Here is a 16,864-nt window from a genome sequence, read left to right on the forward strand (position 1 = left end):
TGGTTGCAATATGTGCTGCAGAGAGAGATTTTCCATCAAAATTGCTGATAACATAACCTTGTCTCTCTCTAAACTCTCCCTCTCTCTCGACCTGCTTCGGTTTGGGTGGCCGTCGCGCCGCCTCCTCCTGGCGCGGCGGCAACCCCCCTTCTTCTCCCTCTGTTTTGTCCTTTATTTTTCTTCTTGTGCTAATAAATCAAATCTATTACTGGGATAGCTAAACCAGAGGCCATTGCTTGGGTTTCTTCCGCTCTCCGTGCCTCGACGGCTGCGACCTTGTTTTGCCCTCCTCGCCGCATCTGATGTTCGTCCTTCCGCTTGGAGCTGTTTCAAAGGTTCGAGTTTTGGAGGAGTTGGTTCAAACACTGCTCTGGTGGATCTGTGTTGAGCGACTCTTCTTGATCTGCTTTGCGAATTCTTGCTTGTGATCCACCGTTGTTACAGTGTTAGGGTGCGGCGCCCGCCGTCTTTGGTGGTGTTTTGTGTGCGAGTTTTGACGGCGAGGGTGGCTGCTATGTCTTGCTGTGGTGCAGAGTTCGGTGGGGGTTCGTTCTGGTGGCTTCTTCTTCAGTGAAGTCGTCACCGACGCCGGGGCCTCCAGTTTTGCATATCATCATCTTCCTATAGGCAACGCCATCTTCTTCAAGAGCAAGGCTCTCCAATGGAGACCCTAACCCTGAGTGGCTAGTCTTCTTTGTTCGCTAATTTGTGCTCCTCATCTTCTTCCCTTCTTTATCCTCTTTGACCAGATTTGTGTTTAAATATGTGTCTGGGGTTGCCTCCGCGGTTGGTGAGGAGGTTGGGATTGTGTTGGGGTGTACAAGTTGGGGCTAGAGGAGATCTGTGCGTGCCTGTTGAGGCCAGATCTTCCTGGAGAGTCTTGTTCTTTGCCTGTCTAGATATGTGCATGCCTGTTGAGGCTAGATCAGCTCGGATTCATGGATTCGGGTCTCCTGGCAGTGACGATGGTCTCTACCTGGATCCTTTCTGGTGCCTTTCCTAGTCAGATTATGTGTTCGTGAGTGTGGAGGGTTCGTGGATGATGATGTCAATTTGGGCGTCATTGTTGTTTTTGGGTTATTGGTGCTATAACCGGGTCTTTTGGTTATAGATGGCAGTGATCACTTTCCTACTTTCTGTTTGTTTGATGTACTGTGATTATTTGAGTCCCAATGTCGAGTTGAGCTCTATTTTTGTTGGGTTTGTGTGACGTTTTTCACACCTTGGTCCCCGATATATGCTCTTCTCGTAGGTTTTAGGTGTTTATTCGCCGGGTAAAAGTCTTAGGACTTACTTTGTAGCATTGTGAACTATTCACACGCTGTGTGTTATCTGTACTATCAACTTTATATTATATTATATATATATATATATTCTGTTTTCTAAAAAAAATCTGTTGTAGAGAGTGCTGGAGGGAGTTTCGCGCGCAGAAGATGATCCATTTCCTTTTCGGTGTTGGTAATCTACGAATCTTAACCTTATGAATAGGGGTGGCAATATGGATTGGCGGACGGGCCGAGCTCAACCTGTCATTGGCCCGCCAAAATGCGGATTGGGTTGGACTAGCCCACTTTTAGTATTTGGGTTCAAAGTCTCAACCCAACCCATATTTTGGCGGACTAGCGGGCTGACGGGTTAGCCCACTTAGAGAATATAGTAAAATAAAAAATGTTGTGCAATGAGCAATTAAGAAATCTTTCACGTTTCGTATATTGACACATGTAGAAATTAGAATCATTACAATATTATACTTGTTATTTATCTTTATAGCTTATCAGCTCAACACTTTCTCATCGATGAAAATATCAAACAAATATTTACCGTGAGTTGTTATTTAGAATTGTAACTGTAATCTTAATATCAACTATTAAGTGTAAGTGTTAATAACATTCACCAAATTATTGGTAAATGACATTTTTTTCTTTGATACAGACTTTGTTAATCTTCTTAACATATCAATAAATGTGTTATACAATCATCAACAAAAGTTTACTTCAATCAATAATAATAAGCCAATAATTATATACAATAATGTCATGTAAACATGAAAACTTTAGGTAAAAGTAAATTACAAATAAGGGTGAAAATATGGGTTGCGGGCTAACCCAACCCAACTCACCATTAACCTCAACCCGACCCACTATTAACCCGCCATAATGCAGGTTGGATTGGGCTAGCCCACTTTAAAATTTGGGTTCAAAGTTCCAATCCAACCCGCCAAAAAAGGTGGGTCAAACTCATTTTGTCACCCTACTTAAGAATAAGTGATGATTAAACGTGCAAGAATGATTGTTACCAAAATCTCATTTTCACTATGTAAATCCTTCTATTCTCCTTTTTCAACAAATCTTCAAATTCTTGTGGTAGGTTGTGAAAAAGATACTGTAAAAATATATGTTTTTCAATACATGTTTATGCAGTTGAAATTGTGAAAAGTGATTTATTCACACTTTTGAATAATTTTTAAGGGGTCTTTTTGAATAATTTTTTTAAACCAATCAATATAAATACATTTTTTTTAATTGAAGGGACCAATACAAATTTGGATGTTTTTCTTCCTTGGTCCGTGGAAATTAAGGGGAGATGCACAGCATCATGCAAGTTTCTCCGAACTTGCTACCCAATGCCGTACAGGGATGGGGAACGCGGTAAGGTTATGATACTTGTGGGCTTCTGTGAACCTTCCTTTCACACGCTCTCACGTTCCTTAAAAAAATTCGACCAAAAAAAAAAGAAAAAAACAAAAAATGATTATAGACACCAGGAAAAAAAAAAGAAAAAAAAAATAGAAGTGATAAATGTGATATGTAATGTGATGTGATAAATTAAATGAGATAAAGAGAAAAATAGAATGCTTAAAAGGGTCTATGAAATGCTGATGGTACACATATTATTACTTGTCAGATGCAAGAAAAATATAAATGATATGATACCTCGCCAGGACATTCTTAACTTACCTCACCCAAATATAAAAGGATTCAATCTCATGACTTATTACATACTACATCCGATCTTATTTATAAAAACTAAATGATATGTTTATCTTAGTCTTTTTATAAGAACTAAATTAAAGTTTGTGTCATATTATTTATTTTTTGACACTATTGTCGTTAATAATTTGAACTAGTAAAATATAGTAAAATATGTAGCTGATTCATTATTTACTCTCTTATCCTACTCATCAACACTAATTACACTTTTCTATGCCACTTACACATAATATGACAATGATAATTTTGGAAGTTTAACATTAATTTAGAATTAGTTTACTAAAATGTAACTACTTTAACTTTTTTTCTTAAACTGTGTGGGGTGATTTTTTAACTCTTATAAATAAAATCGGAGGTAATACATGATTTTATCTTACTCCAAATCATATTCAAAATCGACTTATGAAAATTCATTTCCTGAATGTGTTTGGAAATCTTCGAGTGTAAATAGTAAATAAGAAATCTTAAATTAGATAAAAAAATGTTTAATTAATAGTATATAGTTGAAAGGATTTAAATACTCATTGATTTAGATTTTAGATGCAAGATGTGATGTTTTTCATTAATGTAGTTTACTCTTCATCTAATGTGATTATAAAAAAGATATACCTATGTCCGTCTTATGCTATAATCGTGAGAGATACATCTCACGCCATAACAAGAACTACCTAAGCCGTTACTAGGTCATATGTTTTTCATGAAAGGTAGGAAATAAACTTCTAATCTTCACACTCTATTAGACAATGAAGAACAAGCATGCATACTAAAGAAACAACCTAAAAAACATGATGTAAAACCCCAAATGCTATACAAAAGCACCTAATCCAAATACTAGATAAGGTAATTGACTTCTGAGTTTAGAGAAAAATCCTTTCAATCAGCACTCGTATAGAAACAACTCAACTGGCTCTGCTAGGGTTGTAGACAAAGCGATTAATAGGGAAACCTGAAACATGGCTACAACAACGTTAATGAGGGTCCATCAAGCAGAACTGAGAAACATGGGAAGAGAAAGAAGGATCATGAAAATCCCAAACATTCCTCATTTGGAGCTGATAGGGAAAGAGGGGTATCCACACAAAAGATGGAGGCGGCAAAGATGTCGGCAGAGGTGACCGAGGCAAGAGCGGTAGCCAAATCTAGTAGGTAGTAGCTGGTGTTTACTGTCAGGGTGGTACATTGTAGGTGAGGGCGTGGGTTTGCATTGTCTGCTGAGACGAAAGTCGCAAGCCTTATCAGTGAGAGTAGACGTCAAGCATTTTGAGGAAAGGTGGGCGATGGTGGCCAAGATAAAGGGAGGGTGGTAGTGGCAGCCAAAAGAAAAGAGAAAGCAAAAACACCTACTTATTGGGTAATAAACCACCTAATGTAGTAGATACCCACCTTGTGTGGGAAAAAATCTAATTATAACCAAGTTGGAAGAGAACCTCCCTAATAAAGGAAGAGAACCCCCCATGGGGGAGAAACCCCCAATGGGTTGACGATGTGTTTAAATTGGGGAACCCTAGCCGAGGTTCAAGGGAACATAATAGTAGCACTCCACTACCTTCAACTTTGCTCGTACGACACTAAACTTTATTTCTAAAATCTACACTTCAGTCCACCATTTCAACTTTTGTGACGGAATATCAAATTCCGTCACAAAATCTTTGGCTAAATCGTTCCATGATTTATAGAGACATGATTAGTGACAAATTTTATAGAGGAATTTTCCCATTGTAAATTCCGTCACGAATTTACAAAATTGACAACTCCGGAGTTTTTTTTTGCTGTCATGGAATTACTGTCCATATTCTTGCTATAAGAACAGAGGTTATGTTTACATGAGATGTTACTGTGCTTATATGCTATACCTTGTTTTAGCTTATGGGTACCGTTTGGTGATGTGTATTGATTTTGCAGTCTTTCATAGCTTTTAATATGTGTACCCTTTCGGTTAAATTATGATCACTATATCTTCTTTTCAAAAAAAAAATGTTGATCTTTTGGCTGAACATGTGTGGTAATTAATTCAGGGGCAACCAAAAAAAAAACATTACAGCGGTTCCGTGGTGGAACCGCTGTAATAGATTACCAATTACAGCGGTCGACGGGCTGAAACTGCTGTAAAAGAAGACTCAAGTACAGCGGTTATCCTAGAGAACAGCTGTTGTAGGTCTGTATTTACAGTGATTTTATTAAATCAACTGCTGTAAATAATGCATCTTTTACAGCGGCGAAATCTACAGCGGTGGTTCAGGACCGCTGAAAACCGCTGTAAAAGGCAAAAAAAAAACCCGCTATAAAAGGCCTTTTTTGGTGTAGAGTCCACTGTAAAAATGTCAATATTAGTGACACATTCCATCTCTAAAATTGGTACTTAATTTTAAAATATTTGTTAAAACTTGCATTTATTAGTGATGAACTTTGGATATGGAAAAATCAATCACTAAACTAAATAAAAAAAATTAAATTTGTGACAAAAACACCCCTCTATAAAACATGTCACTAATTTCGTCTCCACTATTTATCGACTAAGAATTTTGTGATAGATTCTAATATCCCATCGCAAAACTTAAAATAAGTAGGGTTGAGTGTAAATTTGTGTAGAAGAATGAAGTCTAGTATCATATGAACATAGTTGAAGATAATGAGATGCAATTTACTACTCCCTCCGGTCCTATTTATAAGCAACAAAAAAAAAATTCACATAGTTTAAGAAATGTAGTAAAACTAGATAAAATGCATTAAATTTGTCTTGAATCAAAATAAACTTCCAAAATTACCCTTTGTTATTCATGTTGGAAAGTGGGAAAGAGAGAGAATAATTAATGAGACACATTTTACAAGTTAGAATTAATAAGGGCATCATTGGAAAAAAATAATTAATATAGTTCAAACTTTCATTTGGTTCTTATAAAAAGGACCAAGATTTTTCTTCTCTTTCATGCTTATAAATAGGACCGGAGGGAGTATAACCTATGATATGAAGGTATGTTTCTTTTCTTCATTTATATCCCATTACTAATTGTACAAAATTTTGAATAGTTACAAATTGTGAAGATGGTGATTTTTTGTTTTTGGTACAAAATGCTTAAAGAAAAAAACAAAAGGGAGACCACTATCGCCTCATGAAAAGAGTGCCCTTGTAATCTTCATCCAAAGCGAGCCAACACCAGCAGGGGGATGATGCATGATCACCAACCTTTGAGATGCTCGCACTCCCTCTTTCGCCATGAAATTTGCAATAACATTACCCTCCCGAAAAGTATGATGCAAGGTCACATGCCAAGCTCTCCATAGCAGCTCTAAAATCAGGCTTATTATGGACACATACTATGATACTCGGGCACGCTCCAACGAAGGAGAGAGAGCACCAAAGTGGAATCATTCTGAACCATGATGATTTTTTTGTTATTGTCTAACTATTGGACACAATGATGTGTTTGAATGGGAAACCAGATTAGCCATTTTAATGAAGATTTTATTTCATGCACAAGAATCAAATCTTCAAAGTGAATCAAACATGTAACAAGTAAATCAACCATCGTTTAGTATTAATTTTTCAAATTACCATATAACTAATTAACACCTTTAACAATATTTATTCGGACACATACCATCGTTTACTACATACCATTTTAATATGTAGTTTTAGTTATAGTTATTGTTTAGCTGACCATAAAAATGAGGAAAGTCACGAGCAGCTTCGAAACGCGTAGTTTGATCTGATTGGTCATTGTGCAAAGAAAAGCATATCCAAGACCCTACTTGCCCACTTGGAAGTCTGGCATATGGACTTTATTTATTATATCAGTCATGTCAATATGGTAATTTAACACCCCCCAATTTCTATAGAAACCACCAATTAAGAAAGCACGGAGACTTTGTGTATGTGAAACAAATAGCAGAGTCTTCGTCAATTTAGTAATCTATCCATCTCTCTCCCCCTTAGCTTCTATATTTATACAACAAACAGATGCTACAGAAAGCAAGAAGAACAAACCAATCAAACAATCACTCACAAATATTTCATAAAATTCTGCAGGGTCTTGAAAAAGAGAGAACATGGCTGGTGGGTCACTTGGAGATAACATAGGATTGAAAGAAGATGTTCTCAAGAAGGCATGTAGTTTGGCTTTCAAAGCTTACAAGTCACCAAAGGAGCTCTTTGTGAAAACTTCCATAGATAGTTATGTAATTTTCAGCTTCCCTGGATCATGGGTTGTCTCTGACTGGTTTGTTGAAGGTAAACCATTTGGGGATACTCAGGTAGATCTTGCTGTCTTCCCTTCACTTAGAAGTGTTGGTAATGATGAAGCTGCTTTGGTCAACGAAGCCTTTCTCAAGAGATTCGATCACATACTGAAACATTCCACACTGAAATCTGAGGTATGCTACTAACACCAACTTGTAATTAACTTTGTTATTTGTCTTCCGATTATACTAACATGGTATCAAAATTTATTTTGGATCTGTTTGTTATTCCGGTCTGTGAATTCCTTACTCGAAAACTATATTTTTTTTTATCGGCCAAATTTCCCCTCCAGGGATTTGGACGCTCCCCTCAACTCATATGTTCCCTCGCTCTTACCACTTGAGCTATCATTCGGGGATGACAACTCGATGTGATGTCCAGCTTTGGACGTAAGAGAATCTTTTAAGATCCCAATTGACTAGATATAGAGATGTGCTCAAATAAATCTTTGTATAAATGGTTGGACAATCTTTACTTATAAGCTAGGCCTAATATAAATCCTAGGATGATATATGACAAAAAAAGACAGTTTTTCAGTTTTTACGGTTGTTTCAGTTTCTATGATACTACTTTCTATTTTTGGTTAATTGATTTGAATTGAGCAAAGACTGTTCAAATATGTAGGTGAATAAAGCTGTGGTAGAAGGGAAGCAGATAGTGTTTACAGGACACTCTTCTGGGGCTGCAATTGCCATTCTTGCAACATTTTGGGCCTTGGAAGAGTACCTTAACCCAACCAAAAGCCAAAAACACAAGCCTCCACACTGTGTTACTTTTGGGTCTCCCTTAGTTGGTAATCACATATTCTCTCATGCTTCAAGGAGAGAAAATTGGTCACGCTACTTCATCCACTTTGTTTTGAGATTTGACATTGTCCCACGGATTTTGCTTGCTCCATTCTCATCTATTGAACAAAGTTTTAGTCATATTCTCCAATTATTGACTCCCAAGTCCAAACCTTCTTCCCAAGATTCAGTAAGAAGCAGTTTGACTTCTGAGTTTTACTCCACTGTGATAGGGAATGCATCAACTGTTACAAGCCATGCTGCCTGTAAACTCATGGGGAGCACAAATTTGTTGCTGGAGGCAGTGACAAATTTTGTTGAGTTAAGCCCTTATAAGCCCTTTGGAACCTTCATATTTTGCAATGGTAATGGACAGTTGATTGTGGTGAGAAACTCAGATGCCGTTCTGCAACTCTTGTTCCACACTGCTCAGCTCAGTAATTACACAGAACTTTCTGAAGTTGCCAGCAAAAGCATTCTGCAACATCATGCCTATGAAGCTGAATTGGAGGATAGCTTGGGAATGCAAAATGTGGTGTACTTGGACAAACTTGATGTCCTTCCCTTGTCTGCTAATGGATCTAATGGTGATATTGCAACAATTAGCACAGCCTTGGATGGCCTTGGACTGGTAATCACTGTTTATTTGTTTGTTCTTTAGCTATATATGTAGATGACTAAACCATCATTTTGGTCTTAAAGATATCAAGTCGATCACTTTAGTCCCTGAAAGATGGAAATCATACTTTTCACTCTTTCATGAAAAAGGCGATCAATGCAATCCTTTTGCAAAATCAATTTAGTCCCTAAAAGGGCTAAATCAGTCACCGTTTTCATCTTTAAGGGATAAAAAACGGTAATTTTCTTGTTTCTAAGACTAAATTAAATAACCGACCTGGTGTCTTATATGGGCCAAACTAATGGTTAGCATGTTCGCATCAGTTGCTCTTTCATTAGAATCAGTTCTGGCACTCAGAAGCTACTCACAACAGTTTCTTTTAATTGATTTCCGCTTCAGAATCAATTATAGAATAATTTCCAAACATGCATTTTATGGTTCAAGCCTCAGATTAGGTTGGAACATTTAGCTAACATGTGATGATTTCGTGCCTAAAATTTCAGAGTACTAGAGCAAGACTATGCCTTAGAGCAGCTGGTGAGTTGGAAAACCAAAAAGCCAGAAATGAAATGAAAATCTTGAAGGAGATTGAGAGCAAATCTGTGGAGAGCATGAAGGAAATGGAAGAGTACAAAGCAACATGTCAGTTACAGAATGGTTACTATGACGCCTTCAAGGTGCAAAAGGAGGCAAAGGACTTCCAAGCAAATGTGAAGAGGCTTGTGCTGGCAGGAGTTTGGGATGAGCTCATTGAGATGCTTAAGAGGTATGAACTTCCAGATGAGTTTGAAGGCAAATTAGAATGGATTCAACGCGGAACCAGCTTTCGCTTCCTGGTGGAGCCTCTTGATATCGCCAACTACTACCGCCATTTGAAGAATGAAGACACAGGACCTTACATGATCAGGGCCAGGCCAAAGCGATATCGGTACACACAGAGATGGTTAGAGCATGCCAAGAGGGTGCCAAAAGAAGAAATCTCAGAATCCACCTTCTGGGCTGAAATGGAAGAGCTATGCAGCTGGATTAGTAACAAGAAACCTTTTGAAGATGTGATGGAAAGGGTTCTCCAACTTGAACAAAACCTTAAGAAATGGACTGAATCTGATAAAGGGGAACTTAAAAAGGAGGTGTTCTTAAAGGATCCTACCTTCATAAAGTGGTGGGAAAATCTGCCTCAGGAACACAAGGCAAAATCCTGCATCTCCTCTCTGGTTCAGGTGTAAGGATAAATGAAGCTATTGTTCTATGGTGCTTTTTTATTATGCATTGTTATTGTTGTGCTGGTGTATTAGATAGTTTCTTGTTGTATTCCTAGTATTTAACATCCCTAATTAAGTTTGGAGTGACTTGTGAGGACCACGAATCATCCAGACATTAGGATTTAATAAATTTGTCTGGTCTATGTAAAATTTGTTTGAAGGGGAGCCTTCGTGTAATAGTAAAAAGTTGTTGTTTTGTGACTAAGGTCATGAGTTTAAATTGTGGAAACCGTTTCTTATGTGAAAAAATAAGGTAAGACTATGTACAATAGATAAAGTGGTCGGACTCTTCCCTGAAAAACTACGTAATAGGAACAAAAGTGTTTGGTAAAACTAGCGGTTAAACAAGCTGAAATTGTAAAACGACATAAAAGGACATTCTTGTATAATTCTTTTTATATTTAACATTATTTTATTTTCACGTTAATACCTATATGATATTAATATTAAAATTATTATAAATATTTTAATTTCACTCAAGTTATTTATCATCTTAAAAATATAATATCAATTTTTACTTATTTAATTTTCTATATTTTATTAAAATAAATAGAATAAAACAAATAATTAGTAATTTATAATATAAATTATTTGTTTTATTCTAAAGTAATAATTATTTGTGTACGGGAACGGTTTGCTTATGAGACAAGTGTGATAACTGATAAGTAAATATGATTAGTAAAAAACAAATAAGGCTAAAGGTGAAATTTTAAAAAAATAATAAGCTATAATAATAAGATTTAAGCTTTAAGCTACCTGAGATAAAACTATAAGCTATTGAAATAAGCTTCTTAATCAAACACTTTTATAGAGCTTTTAAGCTTGTAAAATAAGCTTTAAACTAGTCAAATAAGCTATAAGCTAGCTTATGCCAAACATAGCCTGTTTCATTTGGATATGTCATATATTGTCCTTTCTTGGTCTAGCATCCAAATCTATCATGACCTTAGTCGATCATTGCTATGTAAGAATGCTTAACTCGCTTGTTTTTTTTTTTTGGTTACAAAGGGAAATCAAAAGAAACAAGCAACTAATCAACTACATCCTGACAGAGCAGGGGAACAACATATGAGGGTGGGATCTTCCAATCCCAGTTTTTTGTGACCGCAATATTCGCCATCGCATCTGCAACCATATTCTTATGTCGGGGAACATGGCTGACCGTCACGCTCCAATCTCGTTCTAGCAAAGCTCGTCCAGCAAAGATCTCTTCACTGTGCCAGTAGTCAGCTACATCGTCACTGCGTGATAACACCTCCTGCAGCTGCAAGCAATCAACAAAACAAGTGACCTGCCGGAAACCCAAGTCCCACGTGTGAGCAAGGCCACGCTGAAAGGCAAGGAGTTCAGCCTTGAACGCATCTCCTGAGCCAAAATCTGCTGCATAGCCTGATATCCATCTTCCGTTGGGGTCTCAAATTACTCCTCCCCCACCCATCTTGTCCATGTCTCGAAGCCAACTACCATCAGAATAGAGCGTTACTCCTTGATCGCCATGGTTGGCGCTGATGACGTTTGGAGCTGAAGCACGTCCTCAAAGTCTGAACTCGTTAACATCAAGATTAATCCTACGTAACACCTCGCCTGGGGTCCAAGGCGTTTGATCGAATGCGAAGCTGTTGCGCCATTTCCAAACATTCCAAACTACTGCGCAGAACAGAGCATTATTATGCATTTGCAGCTGTGCATATAGCCAAAACCGCTAGAGATGGCAGGAAAACCCAAACCCGCGTGGCCCAACCCGAACTCGACCCAAAATTGTGGGCGAAACCCGATTTCTTTGGGTTTGGGTTCGGGTTTGGGTTTCACCCAAATTTTAAAACATGTTTGGGTTTGGGTGTGGGATTGATTAAACCCGCACCCAAACCCAAAGCTGAAGTTTTATACATGTAATTACCAACCCTCATATATATACTATTAAAGCTACTAAGTAGAGTTTTCTTTAAAGTTACTAAGTAGGCTTATGTTCATGAACTATATTTTTTCATTTGTATTGGAATGATAATGAGGTTTAATCAGCTTATATTCATGTTGTTCTCTTATGTACATGTTGTTTCCAGGTTGATATTTTTGATTTTTTGTCAGTTCGGTGCTCACATTGAGTTTTGGGTTTGGGTTCGGGTAACCCGAAACCAGGGGTTTGGATTTTTGGTTTAACTTTGCACCCATATTGAATTTGGGTTTGAGTGTTAAGTTTGGGTTTGGGTGTGGGAATGGCCAAACCCGCACCCACGGGGCCCATTGCCAACCCTAAAAACCGCAAAGGTGCTGCCGCAGGAACGCCAGCAAGAGAACGAGAAAACTGAGTCCACACCCAAGCTTAACTCGCTTGTTTGTAAAATATTTATATGAAAAAAAATGAGATTGAATTAAACTTATTTATCTAAATCTTTATTACTATATACAGAAATAGAAACTTAATAAGTTCAGTCGCTAAATTAGGTCATTATAATTATCAAGATCATTTCAAGCATCATTACCAATTAAAACTCGTATAAATAAATTTGATCAATCTCATTTTTTCATATAAATAATTTTGTTGAAGTAAATTTTAAAAATTGGTTTCCTTTTTATATGCTATCAAAATTCGATACTAATCAAAGAATAATTCATTACTAATTATGAACATTTTTACCGATATCTTATGAAATTATTCAGATTAAAAAATAATTGTATAATTTAAAAATATCTTTTTGGGTATTGTATGTTTGACTGATTTTTTTTACCATATATATAGAATAAAATATTCATCATACAATTTATTTTATACTTAAAGTTATAATTAAGAACTTAACTATTATCTCTGTCAAAAAAAAAAACAGAACTTAACTATTATCCTTTCAAAAAAATAACTTAACTATTATTATTTGATATATAAGAAATTTTATTATTATTTTTTAATAAAATTAAATCTATTTCAAAAGTACTACTAAAATTTATACTTAAAGAATCGAACTTATTCAATTTCAAAATTGTTTCCTATTTATTTTTCTAACAAATTTGATAACAAATTCTTATATTCCATAATCGTATCATAGAAATAAATTTTAAAAACTTAATTTCCTTTAATCTGCAATTATTTTATTTCGAAATTATGTCCTTTTTAATAACTATAAATTGATTACCAACCCCAGCCCCTAATTATTTCCTTTCCATTTGCCGTCAAAATTCTTAACTAACCAGCAAAATTCTGAATATAAAAATAATTTGGGAAATTTTTAGTTAACTCGAATTATTATAATTAGAAATTTACGAATTTTTTTTTATCTATATCTTATCTTATGTAATCATTTAGACTAAAAATATTGATGTAATTTTTACAAATATTGTTTTAGTTTTTATGTTTTACTGAAATGTAATTTTGTACTATATATATATATATATACACACATCTTTAGTGTCGTTAATTTTATACTTATAATTAGTTTAAAAAAAAATTATACTTATAATTATAATTGTGTTTTACTATTATAATTTTACATTTTCTTTTTCCTTTAGCCACATGTCTCCACGGGGGAAAGGGCCCCCGCGTGACTAATCTGGCTCGAGATACAGTAGTGAAGTCCCTGGCTACAAAGTCACTATTTTTTACATCAAATGAGATCGAAGTCGGGTTAGAAGCCTATGCAAAATCCCTTAAGAAAATGACATTCACCACTTGTGCCAACCCTTGTGGTTACTATTATAATTTTACCTAAGACCAATTGTATGTGTCTTTTTCAAGAGTTACAAATAAATAATTTTTTTTTACTGCTGATGATTAAGAAAATGCACGTTCAATAACAATAAATGTCGTTCATAAAATATGATTAAAATTGGATAAATTTTATAACATATGTTCAATTTATCTTTTTATCATAAATCCGTGCCTATCACATAAAAATACAAGTTGATCCTATTGTCTCCTTATCTTCAATACTTCGTTGTTCATATCATGTGTCTTCCTCTCTCCATTATATAAAAATTTGTTCCATTCCTATAGGTTTCGAGGGAAAAAATTGTCCTTATTTAACTGTCCATTTATAATTTCAAGATAATATTAAACAATTTTTTACCTTGAAATAAATTGTGATATTCGAACATTCCATAAAAAAGCTAAATATCAAAGGGATAAAGAGAGATAAGACATACTCTTTTTAGAGGAGATAATGTGGGAGAATAAATGATACTCCCTCCGGTCCTATTTATAAGCATGAAAGAGAAGAAAAATCTTGGACCTTTTTATAAGAACCAAATGAAAGTTTGAGTTATATTAATTAATTTTTTCCAATGATGCCCTTATTAATTCTAACTTGTAAAATGTGTCTCATTAATTATTCTCTCTCTTTTCCACTTTCCAACACTAATAACAAAGGGTAATTTTGGAAGTTCATTTTAATTTAAGACAAATTTAATGCATTTTATCTAGTTTAACTACATTTCTTAAACTATGTGAATTTTTTTTTGTTGCTTATAAATAGGACCGGAGGGAGTAAGAGATATTTAGAAATAAAATTTTAGAAAAGTAAAATAGGAAAACATATCTTAATCTTCTAAAAATTAACAAAATCAATTACAATCCTTAATTTATATATTTGTTATCTTATCATATCATGCAGTGATATAGGAACAGACAGGTACTACTATAAATATAAACCTCCCCACACGCGCCTCTCCAACAAACACTCATCATCCCCTCTGTAAACCTTGAGAAACAAACACCGGAAAATGTCCAACACCGCCGTCTCCGGCGCCGGCGAGTTCATGCTCTTCGGCGTGAGAGTCACCGTCGACTCCATGAGAAAGTGCGTGAGCATGAACAACCTCTCCCAGTACGAGCACCCTCACGACGCCCCTAACAACAAAGAACACGCCGCCGGCTACGCCTCCGCCGACGAAGCCCCTGCTCCCCTCCCCGTCAAGCTCGCCAACCCCGACCGCAAGCGAGGTTGCCGATCAACACCTTCTAGAATCAACATGTTTTTATTCGATTGTTAAGAATTAAGATCATTAAATTTCAATGTTTTTTTTTTGTTTTCAATATGATGAATGGTTATGGTGGCAATTGATAGCATTGTTGTTGATTTGTTGCGTTGATTTTGTATCAGGGGTTCCATGGACGGAGGAAGAACACAAGCTATTCTTGTTGGGATTGCAGAAAGTAGGGAAAGGTGATTGGAGAGGAATTTCAAAGAACTTTGTCAAAACCCGGACGTCAACGCAAGTTGCTAGCCATGCTCAGAAGTACTTTCTCCGCCGCGCTAACCTCACGCGCCGCCGTCGTAGATCTAGCCTCTTTGACATCACCACCGACACTGTAAACCCCTTTGTTGTAGTCTTTTCTGCGCTTCGAATTTAATGTTTTATTTCATAATCTTAACCGGTATTATTGTGGGTCCTCATAATTGTTCTTGCTTGAGATTGTTGAATTGTTTCTTAGTCTTCAAATCAATAGGCAATACTTCACAAGGAAAACAAATAGCATAAGAAATCGAATGTACAATTGCAGTTTGGTTGTGTATCTAGTGTTTCTTAATTAAATTCATTTGGTAATTGAAGAGGAATTCAACTGAATTTGAAACTTAGAATTTGGGTTAGGCTTAAGTATACCCCAAAGGCTAGCTTGGAGGTGATTATTTGCACTACCCTTTATAGCCAACGCCTGGAGCGTGAAATTTGCTGGACTAAACATCTGCAGGCCAAGGTTGAATATTTGGAGCGTGAAGGTGATACTATTTTTGAATGGTTAGGCCTAACTCTACACTTAAAGTTAGTTAGCTTTGAGGTGAGGATTGTAGTACCCTTTATAAGGACTATATTTATATTGGCCATAATGTATGACCTTAACACTGAATGAATAGAATCACTTGGTTTCGGTATTTGTTACTGAACTTGGAGAATTGGAGAAATACAACATGGGTATAACTCTAGTACCTTATAGTTTTGTTTTCAGGATTTGGCACCTTGGGTAAGTTGACTTATCAAGTATTTTATTGGCTGCTACTTATATTTAATAGATTTTGAAACATCTATAGTAGAATTAATGATCAATAAATGCTGATCAACTCGCCTTGAATATTATACCTAAAGGGTGTCATTGCAACTTCAGTAATTTTTTATGATCTACTATTTTTCTGCATCAGGTCTCTGCAGCCCAAATGGAGGAAGAGCAGATCCAGCATCAAGATAACATGTCCCATTCGTGTCCCATTTACCCTGCAACTGCAACTGAAACCCCTGAAAGTAGCAACCGGAATGGATATCCAATGATGCCCATGTATTCAATGGCAGTTGGTTCTGGAGTCAATTCAGTTCTAGCTAGGAATCAAATGGAGAAACTCACTTTGGGACAAGAAAATGTGGAACAGAATGAGGTAAGCAAGCTAGCCTGTACAATTCCTGCTGTTCCAGATCATAAAGCCTCTTCCAGTGTGTCTGATATCAGTTCCAATACAAGTTCAATTGTTGATCCACCAACACTGTCCCTGGGGCTATCTTTGTCATCTGATCAAAGACAGAAATCACCAAGACATACACCTTTACATGCAGTGCCGTGCTTTAACAATGAAGATAGCATCATAACTGTTGCTTGAGAAAGATGACATAATATATATACGAATATAATGGTTGTGGTGGAGACTTGAGAGAGATGTTAAAGTTAAGGACAATGGATCAGAGATGTTAGGATACACAATGAGCAAAATCACGGTGGGCAGAAGCATCTCCCCTCAGCTTTTGTGACTGTCCATTGTGATTTTGGCTTCATCGTAATTTTTAACCTTAGTTTTCCGCCGTAATAGGTGGCCAAATTTGACCCTTATATTCCTCCTACAAAGGTCCTGTCATGTTCTTGTTAGTTTGGTGTATGACATGAAATTCTTTTTTATTGGGAGTTTTATGTTCGTAGTTGCTGAAAATAACGAAGTTTTCTTTTCTTGTTAGTTGCTAATAATGTTGGGTATGGACTATATACCGAATTTTGATTTCTGGAA

The 16,864-nt window shown here is 36.1% G+C and overlaps 2 protein-coding genes across 2 annotated transcripts; both read left to right on the plus strand.

Annotated features, from left to right (window-relative positions):
* Nucleotides 1–6,857: 6,857 nt before the first annotated feature.
* On the plus strand, nt 6,858–10,098 carry LOC130734566 (protein EDS1L-like). The gene is made up of 3 exons (XM_057587036.1): nt 6,858–7,361; nt 7,852–8,643; nt 9,135–10,098. Exons 1-3 carry the CDS (start codon nt 7,038–7,040, stop codon nt 9,855–9,857), a joined length of 1,839 nt encoding a protein of 612 aa, XP_057443019.1. The 5' UTR covers nt 6,858–7,037; the 3' UTR covers nt 9,858–10,098.
* A 4,413-nt stretch (nt 10,099–14,511) lies between these two features.
* LOC130734567 (transcription factor MYB1R1-like) lies at nt 14,512–16,864 on the plus strand. The gene is made up of 3 exons (XM_057587037.1): nt 14,512–14,820; nt 14,981–15,189; nt 16,016–16,864. Exons 1-3 carry the CDS (start codon nt 14,601–14,603, stop codon nt 16,463–16,465), a joined length of 879 nt encoding a protein of 292 aa, XP_057443020.1. The 5' UTR covers nt 14,512–14,600; the 3' UTR covers nt 16,466–16,864.

The sequence above is a fragment of the Lotus japonicus genome, chromosome 1 (genome assembly GCF_012489685.1).
Source record: "Lotus japonicus ecotype B-129 chromosome 1, LjGifu_v1.2".
NCBI lineage: Eukaryota > Viridiplantae > Streptophyta > Magnoliopsida > Fabales > Fabaceae > Lotus > Lotus japonicus.